The sequence below is a fragment of the Poecilia mexicana genome, unplaced genomic scaffold (genome assembly GCF_051168715.1).
Source record: "Poecilia mexicana isolate PSO_F unplaced genomic scaffold, ASM5116871v1 scaffold_23, whole genome shotgun sequence".
Classification (NCBI taxonomy): Eukaryota; Metazoa; Chordata; class Actinopteri; order Cyprinodontiformes; family Poeciliidae; genus Poecilia; species Poecilia mexicana.
The window spans coordinates 15,004,770-15,028,212 of NW_028263392.1; the positions used below are offsets into that span (position 1 = coordinate 15,004,770).

General features: G+C 41.8%; 1 protein-coding gene and 1 long non-coding RNA gene across 2 annotated transcripts; one reads left to right on the forward strand and one right to left on the reverse strand.

The window, feature by feature from the left end:
• Positions 1-261: 261 nt before the first annotated feature.
• Positions 262-2,404, reverse strand: LOC148152517 (uncharacterized). Its single transcript, XR_015762084.1, has 2 exons — positions 2,044-2,404; positions 262-1,857 (listed from the first exon to the last, which is right to left on the reverse strand). It is a non-coding gene; the product is annotated as an uncharacterized LOC148152517 (long non-coding RNA).
• golgb1 (golgin B1) lies at positions 1,804-23,303 on the forward strand. Its single transcript, XM_014998477.2, has 20 exons — positions 1,804-1,926; positions 3,392-3,470; positions 4,436-4,627; positions 5,072-5,185; positions 5,443-5,610; positions 5,693-5,809; positions 6,021-6,134; positions 7,082-7,667; positions 7,741-7,817; positions 9,287-9,332; positions 9,807-14,493; positions 14,698-15,109; positions 15,947-16,180; positions 17,296-18,033; positions 18,700-18,893; positions 19,951-20,110; positions 20,179-20,279; positions 20,346-20,417; positions 21,328-21,418; positions 21,494-23,303. The coding sequence occupies exons 2-20, from the start codon at positions 3,402-3,404 to the stop codon at positions 21,629-21,631; spliced, it is 8,310 nt and encodes a 2,769-aa protein (XP_014853963.2). The 5' UTR covers positions 1,804-1,926; positions 3,392-3,401; the 3' UTR covers positions 21,632-23,303.
• The last annotated feature ends 140 nt before the right edge of the window (positions 23,304-23,443 follow it).

Consider the following 23,443-nt stretch of genomic DNA (forward strand, 5'->3'; position numbering starts at 1 on the left):
ACCTGCCACACTATTCAGATTTTTTGGTTTTGTTTTCATAAATCAGTTTCATGATTATGCACTACTGTTTTAAACAAAGTGGTAGCAGGCACAGCTACAATTTAATGGCTTGACTGGCATATCTCGCTTGTTTGAATGGCCCAGTCAAAGTCCAGACCTAAATTAAATTACTCTGCTATATTACTTCTTATGTTTTCCAATAGTTTTTACCCTAAAAACCCACAAAAACCTGAGCGAAACTGAGAAAGCATCGATCGGAAGTTTTCCAGGTCATTTGCAGCTTTAATTGTGTTTCGTTCCAAAGGTAAATGAGATTACAGGCGATTAGTGAAGACGTTTATTTCAATACAGCCCACTGAGAGTTCAGGAACAACAGGAAACCATCTGGTCTCAGTGTCAGTAGGAGAAAATAGTGCACCTGTCAAGTGGAAGTAGTTTAAAAAAGAACAATGAAATGCAACTAAAATTCACCAGTTTGTTTTTCTGAAAGAATCTCTGTTATGATTTATTCCCTTTGTTTGCATTTGTTCTTTTTTATTTGCTGATGTATTGAACAATTATTCCTTCTTCTTGTAGATACTGTGCAGCTGGAAGGATTTCTTCTCTTTTCATTTTTACTTTTGGATGTTATCGTAACCGTGGCAACAATTTATTGTTTTAAAAAAAAGAACAAAAAAAAAACAGGTAGCAGCTGGTTGGCATCTCAAAAGCTCAGATAAAACCTGAATTACAACAAAGAGTTGAAAAGATTTCATGGACCAAAAAACAGAAAGAGAGAAGGGGGAAGTTCAAACCGTCTCTCCTATTTATCATAAAGTATTTTGTATCCCCTACTCCAACATCCCTCTGAAATGAGGTGGATTAGCCGGGTTTAACAACAACTGATGCCGTCATCCAGGACACGTTGCTGTGGAATATCGTCTATGCTGCCCAGATGTTGAAATGTTAGCATGTCAAACAGTCTTCAGTCAGAGGCATCTTCAGATTCATTGGATAATTGACTGCTGCTGGAGATCATTCCTGCCAAAAAGCATCACCATGCACAACAACTTTGAAGATACGAGTTGAGACATTAGATTTCCCTTGTGGATAAAGTAATATTAAACTAAATTAATAGTAGCTGTCGCATGAAATTGGCTGTCAAAAAAAACTTATTACAGTATAAAGTGTTTACAAAAAATGTTACAAGGTTATTAAATTCTCTTTCTTGTAGTGTAATGTATAATATATATATATATATATATATATATATATATATATATATATATATATAATTTTTCTTTTCTTTTTTTGGAGAGTTGGCATTACCCTGTGACACACCTGAAGTAGTCATATCAGCAGGTAGATAAATGATTGAAACTACTATTACAGTTTCTTGAGGTCCATCATGGTCAGTCTGATTAAAAAGTCACCGGTCCAAGCAGATCTCCTTGGTGTTGACGGTTGTCCTCTTCCCCCAGTGCAGATGCTGGTAGATGAAGTCAAAAACCGATGCAGTGCTCCGTGCAAACAGGCTGGTCCACTTCATGGCCGCCAGTATCCCCTGAACAAAACGCCCACAATACTCCCCAAACAGCGTAGTGTAGTGGGCCAAGAGGAGCAGACTCCTCCCCAGCTGCTTCCCGTGGTTCACAATCAGTTTGACTCTTTGGTCATGTCTTGCCATCTTTACAAACTGTATAAGTTCAGTTAAATTATCATTATTCGTCGTGTTTGGGTTGGTATATTTAGTCAGACACTCCCTGACGAGAAAAGAGGTGTGTACGCCTTTAAATTTGTCAACGGTCTCTTCCAGATCCCAGCTGTCCAATCAGAGCAGAGAAAGTTCTGTTTCCGGGAGTGTTTGGTGATGTGGCTCTAAAATCCATCCGAGGAAATAAAGAAAAATTAAAACCAGACGGATTTATCTGAGCAGCATCCACACAGGTGAGTTAAAGCTGATTTTTATTTCAAAAAATCACGCCACCGACTGAGGTGCGCAGCTGTCAGGCGGAAAAAACAGTAGAAAGTCAGTGAAGCTCAGGAGAGGCTGTCCTTATTTACCTTTAGCAGCGTTAGCTCGCCAAGTAGCCCCAGCTAACTCACTGCTCCGTGGGAAACAGTCAGTTTAAACGCTCAGCTTCCACCGAACTGCTTCTCCGTCTCCATTTTATAGCATTATTTAAAAATGGCTGCCATTTAAGCTCTGGAAGTTCACCGTCAGTTTGCGCGTTTAGCTAGCAAGAATCTTTTCTCTCCACTAAAAGATCGACGCAGCCGTAGTGGAGCGTCCAGGAGCTTCGGAAAGCGTTCGGCTCCTTTCGGTCTAGCCCGGAAAACAGGGATAAGGGGATCTCTGCTAATGTGTAGCCCTTTGAATTTAAAGTGAAACTCAGCTGCTGCCGACTTATTTATTTATCTCATGGTGGGCGGACTCTCCATATCTTTTATTTATGTCAGCCTCTATCAGATGCAAAAAAACAACAACCTCTAATTCCTTTACACGTCACTTTTTAAAGCGCCATAACGCTATAAAGGCATTAAAATCCATCTCGATTAATAAGATAAATGACACTCAACGTGTTATTTTTAAAGACTTTGTCTCATAAACCTTCAGAAAGGACAAACTTTTTTGTTGATTTTCTTAATATAAATGTAATTTTAAAAAAAAGGTCTAGTTTTAGCGATTTCTGCTGCACAAAATTCCCACAATAGAATAACAATAAAAGTTGATGAGTAAACCTCTTACAAATAATTTGTTTCTGCATTTTCCATGAATATGAATTGCTGTAAAGTATATGACAATTTTTTTTTATTAAATCTTGCTTATTTTTCTGAGTAAAACAGAAAATCTTACAAATATATTTTATTGTTCCACCAATGTGACAAAAATAAAAAGCAATAAAATATGTAAAAACAATCCAGGTAAGGTGTAGAATACACTTTTTTAATTACAGAATGTTTAAATTTATTTATGAAGCACTTTTAAAACATGAGCTGCACCAAAGTTTTGTGTAACAGCAAAATATGCAAAAATAACAGTAAGACAAAAACAAAGTAATAAAATCACTCCATAAAACAATAAAAGTAGTGATAAATCATGTTACACTTTGCTTGAATGTAAAGCCTCTGCAGCCTCTAACAGTGTTTTGTTCTTTGAACTTTAACGGCTAAATGAAACTGCTTTGCTGCTTCCATCTACTTGTCCTTGCAAAATAAATAAATACGCCTTGAGCCATGTTTATTCAGCTTCATAGGACCAGTTTCTCAGGATATGTGGTGCAGATGGGCGTCCTGTTCAACAGCTGCATTCAGGAACACTGCAGAGTTGAATTACATTTAATAAAAGATGTCTGCAGTAAAACGACAAGGAAGCCTTTAAATGTTTTTTATTGTTTTTGTCTCCTCACAGTCCTGACTTTATGTTAAGCCGTCTGGCCAACGTCCTCCAGGAGCTTTCTGGAGAGGAGGGCACAGATGGAAACCAACAGGTGACTTCAATTCACACAATTTAAAACATAAAAATTAAGAATATTGAGCTTCTAAATGTGTCATTTAATGTGATCAGCTGCACATTCAGGTCATTCATTTCATATCTTATTACGTTATGGTGAAGTTAAATGTGTTTTAATGGGATTTTATAAGAAATATTCACCAAAAAAACACTCAGAGCTGCTCATCATATGTTTGTCTTCCTGCTATTTGCACTTTTAACTATTTAATTTTTTTTAAACTGCTGATTACAAAATGTATTACTTGTTATTTGCAATATGGATTTTTAATTTTATCACAACATTATGTTGTGTTATTGTTCTAATGATAAAATTAATGAACTATTTTTTTACATCTTTTACTGTAACTTGTTTATTTATTTGGATTCCCATTAGCGACATCATAAAATAATATTTGTTACTAAAACAGCAACACACACTCAATATGACATCAGTAACACAGCATATTGATTCATAAATATACAATTATAAAACTTTATTTTATTTATAAACACCACAAACGGAAATACTGCTTTTCTTCAGGAAACCATTTGCTTAAAAAAGTGAGATTTTAATTCACTGATATTCACACAATAACTACAATTAATCTTATTTTTCAGATTTGTTGATATTGATTGTTGCTCCTTGTTGGATGAACAGTGGACAAAATAGTAAAAGTAACATTTTCAGCAGTGTTTGTGTTATAAATTTTCATAAAAAATGATAAACGATACCATAAATGTCCACTTGTAAGTCATGCTGCTGTTTCTTTAATTACTTTCATGGTATAACATTTTCTGAATCCCAGTTTGAATCTATAAGTTGCCCCTTTTACTCTGATACCCCCCATAAAACCCAGGTTCTTTCAGAAATCACATAATTATTTGCGAAAAAGAATTCATGAAGTTTGCATTTTTAAGTTTTGCTTTTTGTCTTACTCTTGGTGTAATTATCTGTGTTTAAAGGGTGTTCTGGAGCCTCAGCTCCCCGCCGTAGAGGGCCAGACTGCGGCGGACGCCGAGGTTCCCGAGGACGCCATGGAGAGGCTGGCCCACCTGGAGCAGCTGGTGGTCCAGCTGAAGGAGCTCATCCGAGACAAAGACACTCAGCTGCTGCAGCAGGAGACCGAGCTGACCAAGAAAGATGCTCAGCTCAAGGTAGAAAGCCTCACAGGCTTCCTTTTTTTCCTGCTAACTTGTTTAACCCTTTTACGCCGGAATTTCAAGCGTCTGCCTAAATAAACCTTCCTTATTTTAATTGTAAGTAGTTCTTTAAATGTCCTGTGAGATGATATACTTACCCATGTATCGATAACAACTGGAACTTACAATATCCAGCAAGTTATTTTCGCAATATGCCGTCTATTAAACGAGTGCCCCCCGGATTAATTACACTCTCTGCAGCTGCAGCTGTGAAGTTGCCGTATTAACCCGATACTTGCTGGAAAGGGCAACGCCTCCCCTTTCAGAAACCGTTGGAATTTTTCAGATAGCGCTACGTGTGGCGGAATTACGGTACTGCAAATTTGGATGTGTCGCCGCCGACACATCCCCGCGTAAAAGGGTTAAAGTTGCTGTAAATGTTTCTCCTGGTTTCTGAAGAATGAGAAAGAAGAGGCGGAAGCTCGCTTCACCAAACTGAAACTGCAGGCGAAAGCCAAGATGGCGTCGCTCAACAAGCAGATAACGGAGCTGAAAGGACAAGTAGAATCAGCGGTGAGTCTCAAACTATAGCCGAGATATTTCCTGTTTTAATCTGATTTTACCCCCTTTAAAAAAAAACCCCCAGAAATTACTAATATTAGAAAACTGTAAAACATGCTTGTCAAACAAGATGGCTGCCCTGAACACTGGGGCAAAAATAATCTTCAGCACCCAAAATGTGACTTATTTCCCCGCTCTAACACAAACCCCTAAATTAATTTCTCCTTTGTACGTTAATCTTGTCCTTCGACGCGTTTCGCGTCCTGCAGACTCCAGACGGTTCTTTCTCCTCTGCCGGCGCGGCAGCGGCCGAGGAGGAGCTTCAGGATCTGCGGGCCAAGCTGAGCGAGGAGGCGGCCAGCAGCCGGCAGCTGAAGGAGCGACTCCTGGCCACCGAGCTGCTGCTGCAGGAGAAGGAGGCTGCCCACGCCGAGCAGGTAACTACTCGAACGAACTCGGCTGATGAGGTGCAGCTAGTGTTTAATTAGTTTAACTTGGATTGGTTGGTTTGTTTTGCAGCTGCAGGCGCTGCAGGCTGTGGTTGCTGAGAAGGACGTCCGTTTTCAGGAGCAGATTCAGAGACATGAAGAGGAGCTGCTGAAGGTCAGCACACAGGATGGGACCGAGCTGCAGCAGGTAGCAAACCCAGCTGTAATTATTTTTACACAAACCCTGCTCTCTTAAGGTTGTCAAGAGCTAGGATGAAGGTTTTCATGCAGATTTTCCTCAGAAATGAGAAAAATGGTTGGTTAAACATGTACTATATTCCTCATATTCTGGCTAAGTCCTTGTTTTAGCTTTGTTTTAAATTGAAGTTGTGATGCGTCTGATATTTCTGATCTCCCAGGCGATCCAGGCGGCTCTGCAGCGCTGCGTTGAGCTGGAAGAGGCTTTGTTCTCTCGGTCCCAAGAGCTGGAAATGCTGCAGCAGGAAGTGAGCAGCGCTGATCAACAGAAACAGGTGGAGATCCCAATAACTGCAGCCCTGATAGCTGCTGTCAGGGGCGTCCAAACTATTTTATTCACAAGTATTCATGAGCCAGAAGTAAAGTAGCCAATTTTTTCTTTATTTCTTATTTTATTTTTCATTTTGCACATTTGCTGTATTAAATAAAAGCCACCAAATTGTCAGGTCTTTTTAGGTTCGATTATTTTATCCTAAGTTGTCAGAACAGAATTTGGGTCACTTACATTCAGAAAACTTGCTTATTCACCCGAGTTTAATAAATTAAATAAAACGAATTTGGTACAGCAGTAAAAGTGTCTGGATGTTCGTCCAGGCTGAAGGACGAATACTTTATGAGAATTAGATTAACAATAATAATTTTGCCCTGATTAAAAATAACAAGCTCAATAAGCAAATCTATTGACTTTGAGTTTAGGGCCACAAAACATCTATTTAATGGCCACAAATGGCCCCCGGGCCGCACTTTGGACACCCCTGGTTTAGGTTCACATTTTGTTTGGAGCATGTGTGTCAAACTCAAGGTCTGGGGGCCAAATCTGGCCCGCCGTAGCTTTTTATGTGGCCCTTTAGATTCCAAATTTCATCAGTTAAGTCCCTCCAGTTTTTCAGAAATTCACATAAAATCACATTTATTCTGATAAATGCTTTCTAGGTATTATGTCGAGTACATTAACACAAAAAAAAATGTTTTTACAAATATTTCTAAATTGCCTCCATGAAATCTGTGATTTTGATAGCAAAAAAACTCAAAATCCAATCATAGCTATTTATTAATATCTTAACAGTTTAATGGGTTTTATCAGTACTTTCTGGTACAACCGGCCCTTTAAGAACATTAGGACTTTTGATATGGCCCCAAATGAAACTGGTCTAGAGGTTCTTTTTGCAAAAATCACAAACAAACATGATTTTTATTTATTTGTTTGTTTTTTTTCTTGCAGATTTTGACGGCTCAGTTCCGGCAGATGGAGCAGGAGCTAACTGAGGCTGTCCGGCTGAGGCAGGAGTGGGCCGAACAGGCCCGCCAGGTCGACGCGGAGCTGAGGGAGGCGGCGCTCATCAGCCAGCAGCAGCTGGAGAAAGAGAAGATGGAGGTCTCCAGGTTGGAGGCGGAGCTAATTCTGATGAAAGAGGCGGAGCTAGCGGCTGCCCAAGCACACCGAGACGCCTCAGAGAGGGACATGGCGGAAATCACGCGGCTCCAAAGCAAAATCAGAGAAGCAGAGTCAGCCAGGGAGGAGACCATGGAACAAGAGAGGTCAGAGGTTGATGACCTGCAGAAAGAGCTGGCGAACCTCAGGGAGGAGCAGGAAGGCATGAAGAAGAAAGAGGAGCTTCTGGCTGAGATCTGGAGCCACCTTCGCTCCCTCACCCCTGAAGCGATGCCAGAGGGCGACACCACTGACCCCGCTCTGCTGCTGGACTCGGTCCGGTCCGTGGAGACGCAGCTGATCAGGCTGAAGGACGAATGCGGAGATCTGAGCGAACAGTACACCCAGCTCACCCAGAACATGGAGACCCTGCAGGGTAAGGGTTCTGCTGCTGTCGACGGTTAAGCTCGTGGTTCTGGTTCTGATCAGTTTCCACGTCTGATTTCCAGAACAACTTCACATAAAAACAGCAGAACAAGAGGAGGCCGACGTCAAGATACGACAGCTGGAGCAGCAGATCGTAGAAGTCAGTCCATCTTGATTTTCTACTTTGTTTTATTGCCTTTTCTGTTCATTCCTGTTTTATTTGATTTTTTCAGACAAGAGTCTTAATATTGAAGTTATTCAGATTTTTCTTCCATTAAATCATAATTTCCCATCATTTTTTAACTAGAAAAAAAATTTAGCCACCTTTAGTCTCCTAAATAAAATCCAGTAGAACTAATTAAAGGTGAGCAGGGTGAGGTTCTGTTTAGTCTGATTCAGTCCAACTCCAGTCCGTTGGTCTAGAAAGTCCGGTTCGTTTGCGGAGGTGTGAATGCGTAGTCGGACCAAAAACGCGAACTCTGGTCCGCCTACAAACCTCGGTCTTATTTCGGTTAAAGTGAACTCTGACACGGTTCAAACTCTAAGCGGGACTGGAAACCGCTCCAAAAGCAGGAAGAGGACTGCAGCACAAGGCATTCTGGGTAAATACAACCAAAACAGGCGTGAGAGTTTAGCTCTAGAATGAGAAATGGCTTCTGCTCTTGAACCTGAGACAAAAAGAAAAATCCTACAGCCGCTAAAATCTGATGGCACTCCGTTTTGGTTGACGTTTCGTCAAGAAGGAAGTTGCATTCATTGTCTTCTTCGTGTTTCCTTCAGTGGTTCTTGGTGCAGCGCCCCCCACAGGCGAGGAGGGAAACACTTTTTCAAAGGTTTTGGATTGACAAAATCAAATCACACCAGCTGAAAATGTAACAAATGTTGCATTTTTGATCTCGAGTGGAACAGAGTTCTTTCATAATTATAATTTTCAACCATTTTTTTTTTACATTTACCTTTTCTGGCTTCTTCTGGTGCAAAATTATGATGCATGTCTCATGTCCACGACGTAAAAGTCGGATGAAATGCAACATGACTGTTAAAGCTGCTGACACTTTATAACAATCACATCTGATTTAGTTGCACACGTTTGCTGATTTTGCCACATGAAAGTGGCAAAATCAGATTTTTTGGGGGGTGAAAAGATCGGAATTGGAAAAAGTTTAGTTTGTGTCGTATTCAGCTGCTGTATAAACGTCTAAAAGTGATGATCTGTCTCAACTGGCGTTGGGCGCCCTTACTAAACTAAGTGCAGTTTCAAAGTCACCTTTTCCTCTGAGGTCAGAAGAGATGGACAGGTTCTGTCCTCCCTGTTCTGGGTCACAGCTTTAGTCTGGACAGGTGATCTGCACCTGTCTAATGCAGGCCAGGCGGGACGGTGTCTGTCTGGATGCTTCATCTCAGAGGGACGAAGCATATTTAATCCCCTCTCCACTGAGCCGACCTTCACCTTGAACTACAGACTCATGAGCCACGCCGCTAATTCAGATTTAAACTGGGAGAATATTTCAAAACATAAACTTCATAACTGCGTTTTGTTTTTATTTAGAGGACTTTTATTTTTTAAATATTAAGCCGTTTTATCTAGATTTAGTTAAACATATCATATCCTCTTTTCTTTTTTTTTAGATGTCTGACACTGAAACGTCTCCGGATTCATCCCAACCTGATAAAGGTAAATACATTTTTATCTGCATTGCACACTTCATAAATTAAAGGCAAATAGCAACTAAATTTAACAGATTGAATCCTATTTTCCTTATTTGGTCAAGGCAAGGACAAAAAGTCTTAGCATTTATTTTAAGTTTACTATCTTGGGTATGAATATCGTAACTAAGAATTATTTTCGTGATCGATTATTCTGCATTTATTTAACCCATTATTTTTAGAAATGCATAAAAAATACAATTGAGCAAATCGGTTCATTTTTTACATAAAAGATAAGCACGTGAGAAGCTAAGCCACTTCTGCTTAACATCAATACATTGTAAGCCTAACAAAATGGGATTTTGTTTAAGATAACTACCATAATTTATTCTGTAACTTCAGTCACATTAAGTTTGAACATTACAGTTAAATGCCTCGATCACACTATCATAATGTGGAGCTAGTCAAAAATATATGTTTTTTTTATTCTTAACTTCTGCAGAACATATTTTGGCGCTGGAGCAGCAGCTTGTAGAAAAAGACAATGAGCTAGTTGCCTTACGAGAATCCATCATAGTTGCTACAAAACAAAGCTCAGGAGAAGCTGAAATGAACCAAAGTCCGGACCAAGATGCTGCCGCAGCTCCTGCTGACTCCGTGGAAGACGCACAAGATGAAGAGACCACCTTAGTTGCAGAAGACACCTCCGTCCTCTCCATCCCTGCTGACAGCGAAAGCAGCCCGGAGCTCATCGGACCCCAGTCCGAGTCTCCTGAAGAATCAAAGGGCACCTCCTCAGATGAGATGGTCACCAGCACTGATTCGGAGGTGGCCCACAGCAGCTGGACGCTCCTGGAAGCCATGAATCAAGATGGCGCTCAGGAGTGGCCCTCCACCCCGCAGGATGTTGGTCAGTCCTGGGTGGCAACAAGCATGGAGCAGGAATCCTCCCAGTCGTCATCCGTGGTCCAAGTCCACCTGACCCAACAGAGTCCCTCCTCCGACGAAAACGTCAATCTTTTTGCTCAAGCTTTAGCCGAGGAGCTGCAGAAGAGGTACGGTGAGCTTCTGGCAGAGCTGCAGGCGCTTAAAGACGCAGCTGCAGCATCACAGGAGAGAATCAAGACCCTAGAAGAGGAAGCCCAGTCTCTCACCGTCGCCAAAGAGGAAGCTGAGGCTGAAGCACTCAGGTTGTCCAAGGAGCTGGAAAACGGCAAAATGGTGGAGAAACAGAGTGTCGAAATGCAACTTCTGGAAGAAGAACTGGAGATTTTAAAGAATGAAAATAAAACCAAGGAGGAGAAGATTGAGGCTTTGCAGGCAGATTTGGAAACGACGCAGCAAGCTCTGTCTGAGCAGGAAGGTGAGGCAAGGATGCTGAGCGCCCAGCTGGAGGATGGAGAGCTTCTCTCCTCTGAGCTGCAGAAGAAGCTTCATGAAATGGAAAACAGCCTGTTGGAGCACTCTCAGACTTCAGATCTGCACAACGAGTCTCTATCAAAGAAGGACTCTGAGATTCAAGAGCTGCAGCTTCTTCTCACCCAGAAAGAAAAGGAGGTGGCGGAGCTTAACGACAGCATGTCCGCCAGGCTCCTTCAAGCAGAAGAAGAGAAGTTTGAGATGAAAGGAGAAGTGAGTAAACTCAAGGAGCAGATGGAAGAGCTGGAGAAGGTCAGAGATGATCAACAGCAAGCATCTAATGATGACGAAGAAGTGGTAACCTTGAGGAAGGAGAAGGAAGCATTGGAAATGCAACTGGTAAACACAAAGAAGAAGTTGCAGGCAGCTCTGGTTCAGCGCAAGGAGCTGATGAAGAAAGTCGGCGAGTTTGAGAAGGAAGCAGAACGATGGAAGGAGAAAGACGAGAGAGAAGAACCTTCTGAAAAGCTCCCTCAAAAATCTGAGATTCAGGACTTGGAGGACAAGATCATGAAGCTAGAAGACTCTTTAAGGTCCAAAGAGGAAGAGGTGGAGGCTCTTAGACAGAGACTTGACCATCAGGATCAGGTCCTTGCAGAGACAATTGCTCTGAACAGAAAGCTGAACGAAGAACAGCCTGAAGCCACCTCTGAAACGGGCATCTTGCAGTCTCAAGTCGCTTCTCTTCAAGCGGAGTGTGAGACGCTGCAGAAGAAGTTTCAAGAAGCCCAAGAAGCCCGCAAGGAAACCATCCGCAAAGGCAAAGAGAAAGACAGGCATCATCGCGAACAGATGAAGCAGCTGAAGGATGACTTCAACGAGCTGACCGAGCGATTTGACGTGCAGAGCAGCGAACGGGAAGGTCTTCTCGACAAGCTTAGAGAGCTGGAGGAAAAGGCGACCTCTGATGGAGATCCAGAACTGGCACAGGCGTCTGCCGCAAACAGTTGGGTTCAAGAGGATTGGGTGGACTTTGCTGCATCTGAAACGAATTCACTGAAACCACAGGCAAGCGATCCGGATCAGCATCCTCCGAAGCCGTCTCCTGTTGCATTGACACAACTGGAGGAATCTCTAAAAGCTCTTAAAGACGAGATCCAAGATTGTCGGCAAGTGAACACTGAGCTGGAGAAGCAGCTCCAGGAAACTCACAGCAGCCTGTCGCTTAAGGAGTCTGAGATATTTGAACTGGGTAAAGACCTGGAAGCACTGAGAGAGAAGGAAAAGCAGATCGATGCCCTCTATGAGGAGATGAATGAACTTCGAGAAAAGTATCTTCAAGCTGAGGCTTATACAGAAACCCTCAAGGCAGAGATAGAAACGGCATCAAAAGCTTCTGCAGAGGCCTCCATGAAAACTCTTCAAGCTGAAGTGGAAGACTTCAAGCAGTTCCTGGACAACAAGAACCACGAGATATCGGAGCTCAGCCAGCAGCTGAGTGAGCAGAACTCCCTCATACACTCAATGCAAGACTCTGTGTCCGAGAAAGATCAGCTGATAAGCTCTTTACAGGAGGAACTGAAGGCAGAGCAAGAGAAAATGCACAAGCTGCAGACTGAGCTTCCACAAAAGCAAGAAGAAGACGGTGAGGCAAAGCTCCTGCAGCTTCAGCGAAAGCTTCAAGCTGCTCTGGTGTCTCGCAAAGAGGCCCTCAAAGAGAACAAGACACTAAAGGAGCAGCTCACTTCGGCCGAGAAGATAGTTGCCGAGCTGCAGCAGAAGATCGATTCAACAGAAGAAGAGCTTGAGAGTCTAAGAGGCGAAAGGGCAAAACTTATTGAGGAGGTGGATCGGACGCTAGTGGAGAACCAAAGTCTGGGGTCATCATGCGAGAGTCTGAAGCTCGTAATGGAGGGAATAATCAATGAGAAGGACGCTTGTAAGAAGGAGGTGGAGTTGGCAAAGGAAGAGGCGGCGAAGGTGTGTAAAGAGTGGGAGGAGAAGGTCCAAGGGATGAAGGAGGAGTACGAGACTCTGCTCAAGTCTTACGAGAATGTGAGTGACGAGGCGGAGCGTGTGAGGAAGGTCCTGGAAGCTGCTCGGCAGGAAAGACAGGAGCTGGCGGCTAAGGCGAGAGCTCACGAGACTGCAAGGCAGGAGAGCGAGAGACGAGCAGAGGAGGCGCAGAAAGAGGTGGACACAGTGAAGGACAAGATGAGGAAGTTTGCAAAGACAAAACAGCAAAAGATAATGGAGCTGGAGGAGGAGAACGAGAGACTCCGAGAGAGGCAGGAAACTTCAAAACAAGATGACCCGGTCATCAAAGCTGAAGCAGAGCGTCTTCAGGAGGAGATGAGAGCTCTGCAAGCTGAACTGGAAGCTGCAGCAACGGAAAGAGATGCTCTAAGGCAGCAGGTTGAAGAGCTGAATGGACAACTGGCTGACATGGAGGCAAATCAACGCAGCTCCGCACCTGTTGTAGAGGAAGTCATCACTGCAACGCAGTCAGTGATGACTGCAGCAGAGCCACAAGACGATCTTGCGGTTGGAGAAGAAAAGGAAAAGGCTCAAGCTTTACTGGAAGATAAACTGAGGGAGATTGAGATTCTGAATGCAGAGAAGGAACTCTGGCAAAAACGAGAAGCTGAACTGGCCTCTCTTGAGCAAGAGCTGCAGGAGAGCAAAAATAACGAGAACCGTCTGGAGAAGAACCTTCAAGAGAGCAACGAGAGAGAAACACACCTGATTGAAGACGCTTCAAAGAGAGAAGCTCAGCTCAAAGAACTCCTTGAGAGTCTTGAAACCGAAAAAGACAACCTGGAGGAGCGTCTGATGAACCAGTTGGCCCAGCTCAACGGGAGCATTGCCACCTACCAGCAAGAAGCGGCAGACAACCGTGAGCAACTCGCTGAGACGCAGCGAGAGGTAGAGAGGCTGGAGGCTGAGGTCCAGAGTGAGAGAGACCGAGCCGCCAGGCTGGAGGAAGATGTGAGGCAGGCCCGGCGAGAGAGAGCCGAAGCCGAGGCGGAGTCCGGAAAGCAGAGGGAACTGGAGCAGCAGCTGAGGTCTGCCCAGAGAGTCAAAGAAGGCAGCCAAAGCCGAGCAAAGCAGCTGGAGGAGCTACTGAGGGAAAAGCAACTGGAAGTGCGGCAGCTTCAGAGGGACTCCATCCAATATCAGGAAAAGATCAGTGAACTTGGACGTGAAGTCAAAGCCCTGCAGCTAAACCAGGAGGAGCTCCGAGGCAGGCTGGAGCAGTCAAAGATGGAGTCCGCTAAAACATTAGAAGATCTGAAGAGGTCTGAAGCAGAAATGGAGAGTTATAAAACCGAACTAGCGGAGGCTCGGAAAGAGGCAAGCGAGGAAGTCTCTGCAAGAATGGCCATTGAGCAAAGCTTCCAGCAGAAAGAGGCTGCGCTGAAGGCGGAGGCGGAGCAGACTCTGGACTCTGTGAGATTCAGGCTGGGAGCTGAGCTGAAGGAGACGGAGCTCAGACTGGAGGAGGCCTACAGCGAGCGGGAGAAGGAGGAGGAAGCTGCTCTGGAAGCCAGAGAGGTGGCAGAGGCAGCAGAGAGGCGAGCCCAGGAGACCCAAGCCCGTCTGGACGAGACTCTAGCTAGGTTAGCCGCCTTCTCTCGCAGCATGTCCTCCCTGCAAGACGACAGGGACAGAGTTCTGGATGAAGCCCGGCAGTGGGAGACGCGTTTCAACAGCGCTCTGCAGGGGAAGGAGGCTGAAGTCCGCGAGGCTGAAACACGCGCCAAGGAGCTAACGGATCAGCTTCAGAAAGAGACGGCGCTGAAAGAGGAGCTCGAGCAGTCTGTAAACAGGTACATCTTTTAAATTTGTTTTTGCTACATTTAAATATTAAATTACTGGTTGCATCAATATCTGTTGATGCAACCAAGATGGCCGTCGGTTACAAAGTTCCCAGAAAAGTAACGTCACAGGAGAACGATGTATCGTCTTAATATTTGGTTCTGACAATGCAGCATTAGATTTAAGCTATGAACTAAAAATATTTGTCATTTTAGGTTACAGAAAGCAGAGAAAGACTGGCAGCAGAGATTGGAAGAAGAGCAAAAGAAAGTCGTGGAGCACCAAGCGGTTCTTGATCAGGAAAGATCGAAGCTGGAGGAAACCGCATCCGAGTTGGTATCTGCTCAGAACGAAGTCGGCGTCCTCAAAAACTCGCTGGAAAGTCTGGGTCAGAGGGTCCGGGCTCTGGAGGAGGCTGTCGGCAGACAGACGGGCGAAGTGGAGCGGGCCAGAACCGAGCTGAGGGAGAGGGAGGCCGAGGAGAGGCGTCTGTGTCTGAACGTGGAGCAGCTGGAGACGGACCTGCGTTCCTCCAAGCTTCTGACGGAGAGTTTACAGACGGAGCTACACGAGAAGGAGAGGAGGGAGGTGGAGCTGCTGGGGGAGAAGGAGCTAGCTGTCGCACAGGTAAACAAATACTTTCTTCTTCTAGCAAACAACTGCAGGTAGCAAACAACTGCAGGTAGCATTGCTGCCACCAACTGGTAAGGAGTGGGAACTACAGACGCATTCTCTCAAGTTCCTATCAAGGGATTCATTTAATCCCAGATCCGATTTACAATTTGAATCTGTTTTTTGGTTTCTTTTCTAAAAAGGAAATTACAAATGACAGAATATATTTTTTTAAAAACTGGCTTTTATTTCAATTATCCTTTCTGGGAGTTGTATGACAAAATATTAAGACAAGTTGTCTCAGGGTGCATCTAACAATTATTCTAGTTTTTGATTAATCTATTGACAATTGTTTGTTTTATCTTAAATGCAAAATGTTTTGCAAGTACCTTTGGGGGTTTTTTAGCAAATGGTTTGTTCACTATCGATTAACTGGTTACTAAATTAATTGTTGAATTATTAGTCGTGCTACTGAAAATAATTTGATGCCCATACCAAAGCATAACTTCACAAGATTCTCAGCATTCTGCATTTAATTTTTTTATTTTATTTATTCAAGTTGGAGTTTTCAAAAAATACTTTATTCTTCTATATTCTAGAAGTATTAAGGATTTATTATTGTATTACTTTATTCTCTGAATTACAAAAAAATTAAAACCTAGCCAGGCTCTAATAGTCTTTCTTAGAGTTGACCTGAATTCAGAGTCTAAAGATGGCCGCCCTGGGCGCTGACATCACTCTGAACTATGGAAACCTGAGGAGCGCATTGGTGGAAAAAAATTTAGGTTTTCTGAAAAATTTATTAAAACCCTTTTCAAATATTTTGATTCTGCACATAATTTGCTCCAAAAGGCAGCAGAGGAGGCGCGGAAGGAGGCTGAGAGCCGGGCACAAGATGCCGAAAGGGAGCTGGAGCAGAGAAGAGGAGAAGTGAGGGATCTGGAAGGAAAACTACGGGAAGCACAGGAGGAGAGCAGCAACCGGAAAGCCAAACTGGACTCTTTCACCAAGGCGATGGGGTCGCTGCAGGACGACAGAGACCGAGTGCTCAGCATGTACAAACAGCTGGAGGAGAAACACCTGCAGGTACCCTGAGTGTAGGAGCGAAAAGCTGAGTGACGAAAGCTTTCCAGATGAATCTGTTGAAGGAGATAAAGATTCAGTTACAAAGGCTGAACCTTTTTTAATCTGAGTGACTGAAGATGGTGGGAGACTTTCTAACCTCACAGGCATGGAGGAAGGATGAATCATCCAGATACAAGTAGACATATTTGACAAAAAAATAAAACAATAAAATTTCTAGAAAAAAACTTGAGATTTCTGAATTCCAAGTCAAAACAGAAATTTCCTAAATTAATCTCAAAATTTCTGAGTTTTTTGGCAGAAATTTACTACAGTGGCCCTAATTCGCCAAGTAAAATCAGTCTTGCTTATTGAGACAATGTTTTTTTTTTCCCATTACGTTATAATTTTCTGTTATCTCACCTTCGTGAGACAACACGGAGTAATTTTCAGTTGAGAAGTTGGACCTGCTCCGTTGTTAAGTGAACCTTAGGGAGCTTGTTGAGTTTTAATATTTACAAACAAAAACCTCATAAAGTTCATTTTCCGTCACACACAACCATTTCTTTTTCCTGTTCTGGTATGGATCCGCCATTTTTGTTTCTGTATCAACTGGCTGCACTTAAGGATGCCCAGCGGCGCCCTCTGCTGGATGGCAGACAAACTGCAACACTAAAAGAAGATCTAACAAATGTTTTTAATCAGTTAGAAATCACTTTCATCTAATAAGCCATTAATCGATAATTGTTTGAAGGTCTATTAAGATAAAAAATTTAGCTGGATGATAAATTAACCTTGTAATTATTGCAGTAAATAATATCTTGTTGTTTTGAGACCATTTTCAAGTCGTGTACTGATAAATTTGTAAAGAAGACTTAACACTGGAACCTGAAGACATTTAAAATTTTCAAAATAAATAAACAAAACAACTGAAATTAAATGAATTATTGGCCAGTTGAGACCAAAACACCAGACTGAAGACTTTTATCATCCAGTTTTAAGTAAAAAGATAGAAAAAACATTAAATCATTGAGTTTGTTTTAATTTATCATGTGATTAACTGATTTATTGATTTTTATTGACCTAATCGCAGGGCAATTAAAGGCTGAACCTGTTTTGCCCTGTGCGTCGTCTTGCAGGTGATGATGGAGAAGGACGGTCTGATCCAGGAGGCGGCGGCGGAGAACAACAGCCTGAAAGAGGAGCTTCGCTCTCTGCTGGTCCAGAGAGACGACATGCACGCCGAGCAGACCAAGCTGTCGGCTCAGCTCCACGGATACCGAGACGAACTCACCCAAGTGTTAAGCTTGAAGGACTCCCAACACAAACAGCTTCTGGCAGCTCACAGGGAGCACATCTCGACCTTACAGCGGGAGCGCGAGGAGCTGGAGGCTCAGCTGAGGAGCAAAACCAAAGAAGAGACGCAGAAAGTGGAGATGGAGACTCTCAGTCAAGCCTCGCAGGTGATGGACGCACCTGGAGCGGAGGTGGAGAAGCTGAGGGAGCAGCTGCAGGCGGAGCGCGTCCGAGCCGAGGCTCTGGAGGAGCGACTCGCCGCCGAGAGCAGAGAGCTGGCCGAGCTGCGCTGGGAGGGCGGCGTGATGCGCACCGAGTCGGAGAGCGCCCAGGAGAGGGTGGCGGAGCTGGCCCGCGACCTGCTGATCGTGGAGCAGCGGCTGCTGGAGGAGACGGACACCACCAAGCAGCTGAGGCAGCAGCTCGCCGACGCCATGGCGGCGCTGCAGCAGGCCAGAGAGGAGGAGGCGCAGAAGGTCAGGGAGCCGGAGGAGCGGAGCAGGGCGGCACAGAGCGGCGCTGGAGAAGTGTGGGGCCTGAAGAACGCCCTGCAGGCGCTGCAGAACGACAGGGAGAGGCTGGTGAGCTGAAAGCTGCTGCTTCGCTTCGTGATATGAGCATTTTAGCAACACTTTCCTGCGCTCCGTTTGCTGCTATTAGTGATTAATCTATTGATTATCCTGACGATTGAAGAATGTTCCAATTCTCTTCTGTCCAGATTTTTAGTTAACTACTTCAGCCTTTTTTTTTTTCCAACAATGGAGTATTAAAGCCACACTAAGAAGATTTTAAAAAATTACAGTTACAAGAGTAAAGTCATATTACTACTTTATCTCAAAGCATTGTTTATTCTCATGCTATTACAACTGGACTTTATTCACATGTGACTTTTTTCTCGTACTACGACTTTATTGTCATTATTTTGACTTTATTCTCGTCATATTGCAACTTTATTGTCAAAATTTAACTTTACTCTCATATTATTTTGCCTTTTTTTTCTGGCAATATTCTGGATTCTCATATTATTCCAACTCTATTATCGTATTTTGACTTTCTCTTAATTTTTTTTTTGTATGTTTTCTTACTGTAGTATTTTTTTATATATTAGAAATAAACTTAAACTTCTAATAAAAAAAAAATCAATTCCTTTTTTAAATGAGGAAATCAACTTTTTTTTTCAGTGAACGTTATTTCAGTAAACGATTAATCACAATTAATCGTTCCTGCTGTGTTCTCTGTATGTGCAGCTGGAGCAGCTGAACGCGCAGACGGCCGAGCTGAAGAAGCAGAAGTCGGACCTGGCTCGGCTGGGAGCCGGCGAGCTCATTAAAGTCAGCCAGGAGCTTTTAGAGGAGAAGAAGAAGAACGAGGAGATCCTGGAGGCCGTGACGCGGCTGGAGAGCGCGGCGGAGAGAAGCAAGCAGGAAACGGAATCCCTCAGGTTCCACCTCTCCACCAAATAGAAAAAAGGAGTACACTTCCCTCAAAAATCTGAAAATTTTGAGATTAATATCAGAAATTTTCTACAAAACAAATCTTAAAATTTTATTCATTTTTTATAGAACATTTCTGACAATAAGCTGAAAGATTTTCACTTTATAAGAGGAGAATTTTATTGCTGCTTTACTTTGTTTCCGTCTAGTGTAGCTAATTATTTTACTGATCGATTATTATGACGATTGGTTGGATAGTTAAAAAATTGGCACGTTCTACAGATTTTTTTATTTAACATATTTAGCCTTTTTTTTTTACTGAGCACTAACACAAGGTGGGAAAATGAAATTGTGCATAAAATCATAAAATTGGGAGAATAAAGTCAAAATATTAAAAGTTTGGTAGAAAAAAAATCTAATTTTTAATCATGTCAAATATTCTAGAAAAAATACAGAAATTTCTGAGTTTATCTAAGACGTTTTCTGGGGGAAAAAAAGGAAAATGTTTAACTTTATAGAAACTTTTTCTTAAAAATTCCTGAACTTAATCTCAACATTTCCTCAAATTATTTTAACTTTTGGAGATCAGAAATTTTCAAGTTTTTCTTCTAGAAAATCTCTTAAAAATTTGAGGAGTCCTTTTTCTTGCAAATTTTAAATTTTGGAAGTTTGAAAATTTTCTTTTTTTTTTTTCTTTTTTTTTGTTTTGTTTTTCTAGAGAAATTTAGATTATTCTCAAAATTTCTTAGTGTTTTTTGCCTGGCAAATTTGTAACTTTTTCTAAAAATAATTTTAAAAATTCTGAGATTAATCCTAAATTTTAAGGGGAGTTTTCTCGCAAATTTTTAATTTTTGGAGTTCACTAATTTTTTTTTTTTTTTTTCTTGGACATTTTGGGATTTCAGAAACTTTCTAGACAAAACTGGAAAATTTCTGAGTTTTTGGGTGGAAATTTACTCTTTTTGTATTTTTATTATTTTTCTTTTAACATGCCGTTGCAGATCTTTCTGCACTGTTAAATTTAAGTAGTGAAATCAACCTTTTTTTTATTGGTTTGACTTCCAGGCTGGAGCGGACGGACTGGCTGGCTCAGGCGGAGCAGCTGAAGCAGCAGACGCTCGCCACGCTCTCAGAGAAAGACCAACAGCTGCGGCAGCTGGCCGCCATGTTGGACGAGGCTCGACTCCAGAAGCCCAAACTCAAACGAGAACAGCTACAGAGACAGGTAAGCAGAAGGAAATAAGTAATTTAGCAAAGTGTTATTTTAGTTTATTTATGTCTAAATCCCTGCAGGGCACAGAGGAAGGAGACAGCCCACCTGGAGCGCCGCAGGAGCGGAGCATCCTGACCGACGGCCAGTGCTCCAAGGCGGAGCTCCTGGAGCTTCAGCAGAGGTTTTTATCAAACGCTTCATCCAGGAAATGACACAATAGATGCTGATTTTGTTTTCTGTACGTCAGACTAGAAGAAGAGACTCGGCAGCGGCTGGCGGTTGAGGAGCAGCTGATGGCGACACAAGATCTCGTCAAACGGTTCGAACTTTAAAAAACAAAAGAAACAAAAAAAATCCTCCTGGGCTGTGACAAAACTACAAAAAATAATAAAAAACTAGAAAGAAACCAGCAAAAATTAAGAATAAAAAAAGCAATATTAATAACTTTGGATATAATAAATGATCAAAAATAAAATTATTAGTAAAACAATTAAATATATAATTTTACTAATTATATTCTTTAATTAATGTAACAAAATAATACAAAATACTGTTATATGTAAAGCACAGTTTTCATCAATACAAACAAAATAATAAAAATAAAGTCGTAAAATAAATATTAGAATACAGAGTAGTAACAATAAAAGTAGTAAATGCATAAATAAAATAATAACTTAAAATGTTTTATTTTTCTTGAAGCTATGATTGACATAATTGAGGAAAATAATTAATAAAACTTAAGATAATAAAATAGAAAATCTTTTATTCTTTAATTACATTTTGAAAATGATAATAAATGTAAAAAACTAGGCAAAATTTAAAAGTAAAAAAATTATCTAATATAAAAATGGGACAAAATAGGAAAAATTCAGAATAAAAAGATTGTAAGGATAATAAGTATGGATGTAATAAAATTAGTCTTTAAGGGACCAGTTTTGGTTAATATTAATTCAGCTTATAGAAAAAAACAGCAAATACAGGCTGAAAATTATTGATTTATAGATCTTTCTACAGAAATGTGGAGTTGTCCTTCATGTTACCTTTAATAAACCTTACCTACACACTTTTATTCATTTTAACCCAAAATATTTTCATTACTGTTTTATTATTCAATTTTCTCCCTCTTGCTCATGGATTGTTCACAATATTACTATATTTTGACAAAATAATCCATAATTGATGAGCTGAAGCATCAGAAATGGATCACCTGATGTTTTTGTCTCCATCAGTCACAGCCAGGCGTCATGGCACTCTGCAAACGAAGGGGATCTCTCTGAGACGGCTGTGTTTATCGAGCCGCCTGAAGGCGCCGTCACCCGGGTTAGGCTCATCCGTCACCTTAACAGCTGCAACAAGAACCATCCGTGATCCTAACGCTGTGTTTTACCCTGGCAGACCCGCAGAGGAGGCCCCAGCTTGCTCCGGATGCTCCGCGTGGCGTTCTGCTCCCGTCAGCGAACCCCTCTGCTGCTCGGCCTCTACCTGCTCACTGTGCATGTACTGCTGCTCCTCTGCCTGGGCGGATACCTCTGAAAACCCATTCCAAATAACACGAGAGAAGGTCCAAGAAAATAGAAATGTGTTGGTTATAATTCATAGCGTGATATATAATAATTTAACAGAAGGGTCCGAAGGATGTTCTGTACAAATGGTGCACTTTAATCGTTTAGCCAAAGTATATACATTTACTTCAGGGGGTGCTTGTTTCAACTCTTTGGTCGTAGGTGACCTCAAGTCACCTACAAGTGGGAGATTTTGCTTCAAAACGGATGCAAAGGGACAATATCTTAATATTACTTAGTAAAATAAACAAATGCAACCCTCAACTGTAATTATGGAGCTAAGAAATTAGCTTCTTTGGTAGATCTGAGCCACCGCTCCTTCACATCAAAAGGAACTGTAAGTAGTTTGGCCATCTTATGAAGATCCCCCCAGTCTGAGGGTTTCCTGGGTTTCACTTGTAGATCTGATGAGTTGGAAGAAAGACATGGATGGAGGAAGAAAAGACGCCACCAAGTGTTTTTTGGAAATGTTGTGTATCATGTGCCTTGTAGATTTAAGCTCTGAGTCTTACCAATGACAGGGAAAAATTCTGAAAATCCACAAAATTTGTGTATTTTACTGGGATTTTACAGTAGGAACCAAAATGAAGCAGAACATAATTGTGAGGTGGATGAAAACTGAGGCATGGTTTCTTACATGGGGGATTAATTTGTGGAGTACACAACTAGTTCCCCCTAAGGTCGGCTCTTTATTTGTAAAAACATGGAAAACTATGCACAAAGTTTCTTCAGCTTCACAACTGATGCGAAATAATTCAAGAGGTGTGAATACTTCTTTAAAGCACCACATACCGGAGCTAAAATCCTGTGAAAGAGTCGAATTTACATCGAAAAGTAGCTAAAGTAACTATGCTAAGTAAGCTAGCTCTGCTGGCTTGCTAAGCTAGCTGTGAGATTAACGGTTGTTTCGAGGAAGCAGGAAGCATTTTAAAATTAATTACTTCAAGTTGAGTTTATTATGTGATATTTATCTCCTCCTAACTTCCTTTTATGCACAAAAATGGTGAACGGTGCCATTTATGGTTTGACATATCCCCGTGTCGTGTCTCTTTACATTAATTATGCAGTTTTTAATCCGTTCTCCAGTACTGTTTACTGTTCGTCTTAGAGACGCGTTTCCCTTTATGTCCATTATGATGTTGCTGCATTCCAACGGATGAAGGATGACACATTTTTGAACGATATCTCCATTAATTTATATTTAATGTAATTCCTTATGAAATATAGGTTAAATGGCCTTCCATATATCATTCCTGTCTCGTAACACTGGGCTGCTAATTCTGCTGTCACATCCTTTATAAATCTTCGGTGTTATTTCTTCTTGTAAATACCTGTTCAAAGGGCTGTATATGGAAAATATATAATTAAAACGTTTTGGTGGTTTGGATCGAGGGAGACATTGATCTAAAGTTAATTTCCTCGGTAGGGTAGGTTTATGTTTACGTCCTCGTTGGGATCATCGTGACTCAGAAAATCTAATCATTATCTTTTTGATTATTAACCGAAGCTGAGGTTCCAACACTTTTTACAGTGGATACCGGTGTGTGTGAAACACTACAGTCATTTTTCTCCATGGCTGGAGGGCAGGTTGTTACTGATGACACATGTTCAAAACTTTTAATAAAGGATGTTTTTAAGTGGAAGTGAAGTTTTGTTGGGTTTTTCTTGTCTTATGGAAACAAAGTACAGAAAATGGTGCGTAATTTAAAAAAAGTTGCGATATTCTAGTGTCTCCTAGTGGTGTAATTGCATTACTGCAATATAAATCACAACCTGCCTTTGT

Excerpts from the sequence above, each read along its gene's own strand:
- golgb1 (XM_014998477.2), top strand. The coding sequence starts at position 3,402 with ATGTTAAGCCGTCTGGCCAACGTCCTCCAGGAGCTTTCTGGAGAGGAG. Across the intron at positions 5,611-5,692 it reads AGGCTGCCCACGCCGAGCAG|CTGCAGGCGCTGCAGGCTGT; the intron begins GTAACTACTCGA and ends TTTGTTTTGCAG. Across the intron at positions 18,034-18,699 it reads AGAACGACAGGGAGAGGCTG|CTGGAGCAGCTGAACGCGCA; the intron begins GTGAGCTGAAAG and ends CTGTATGTGCAG.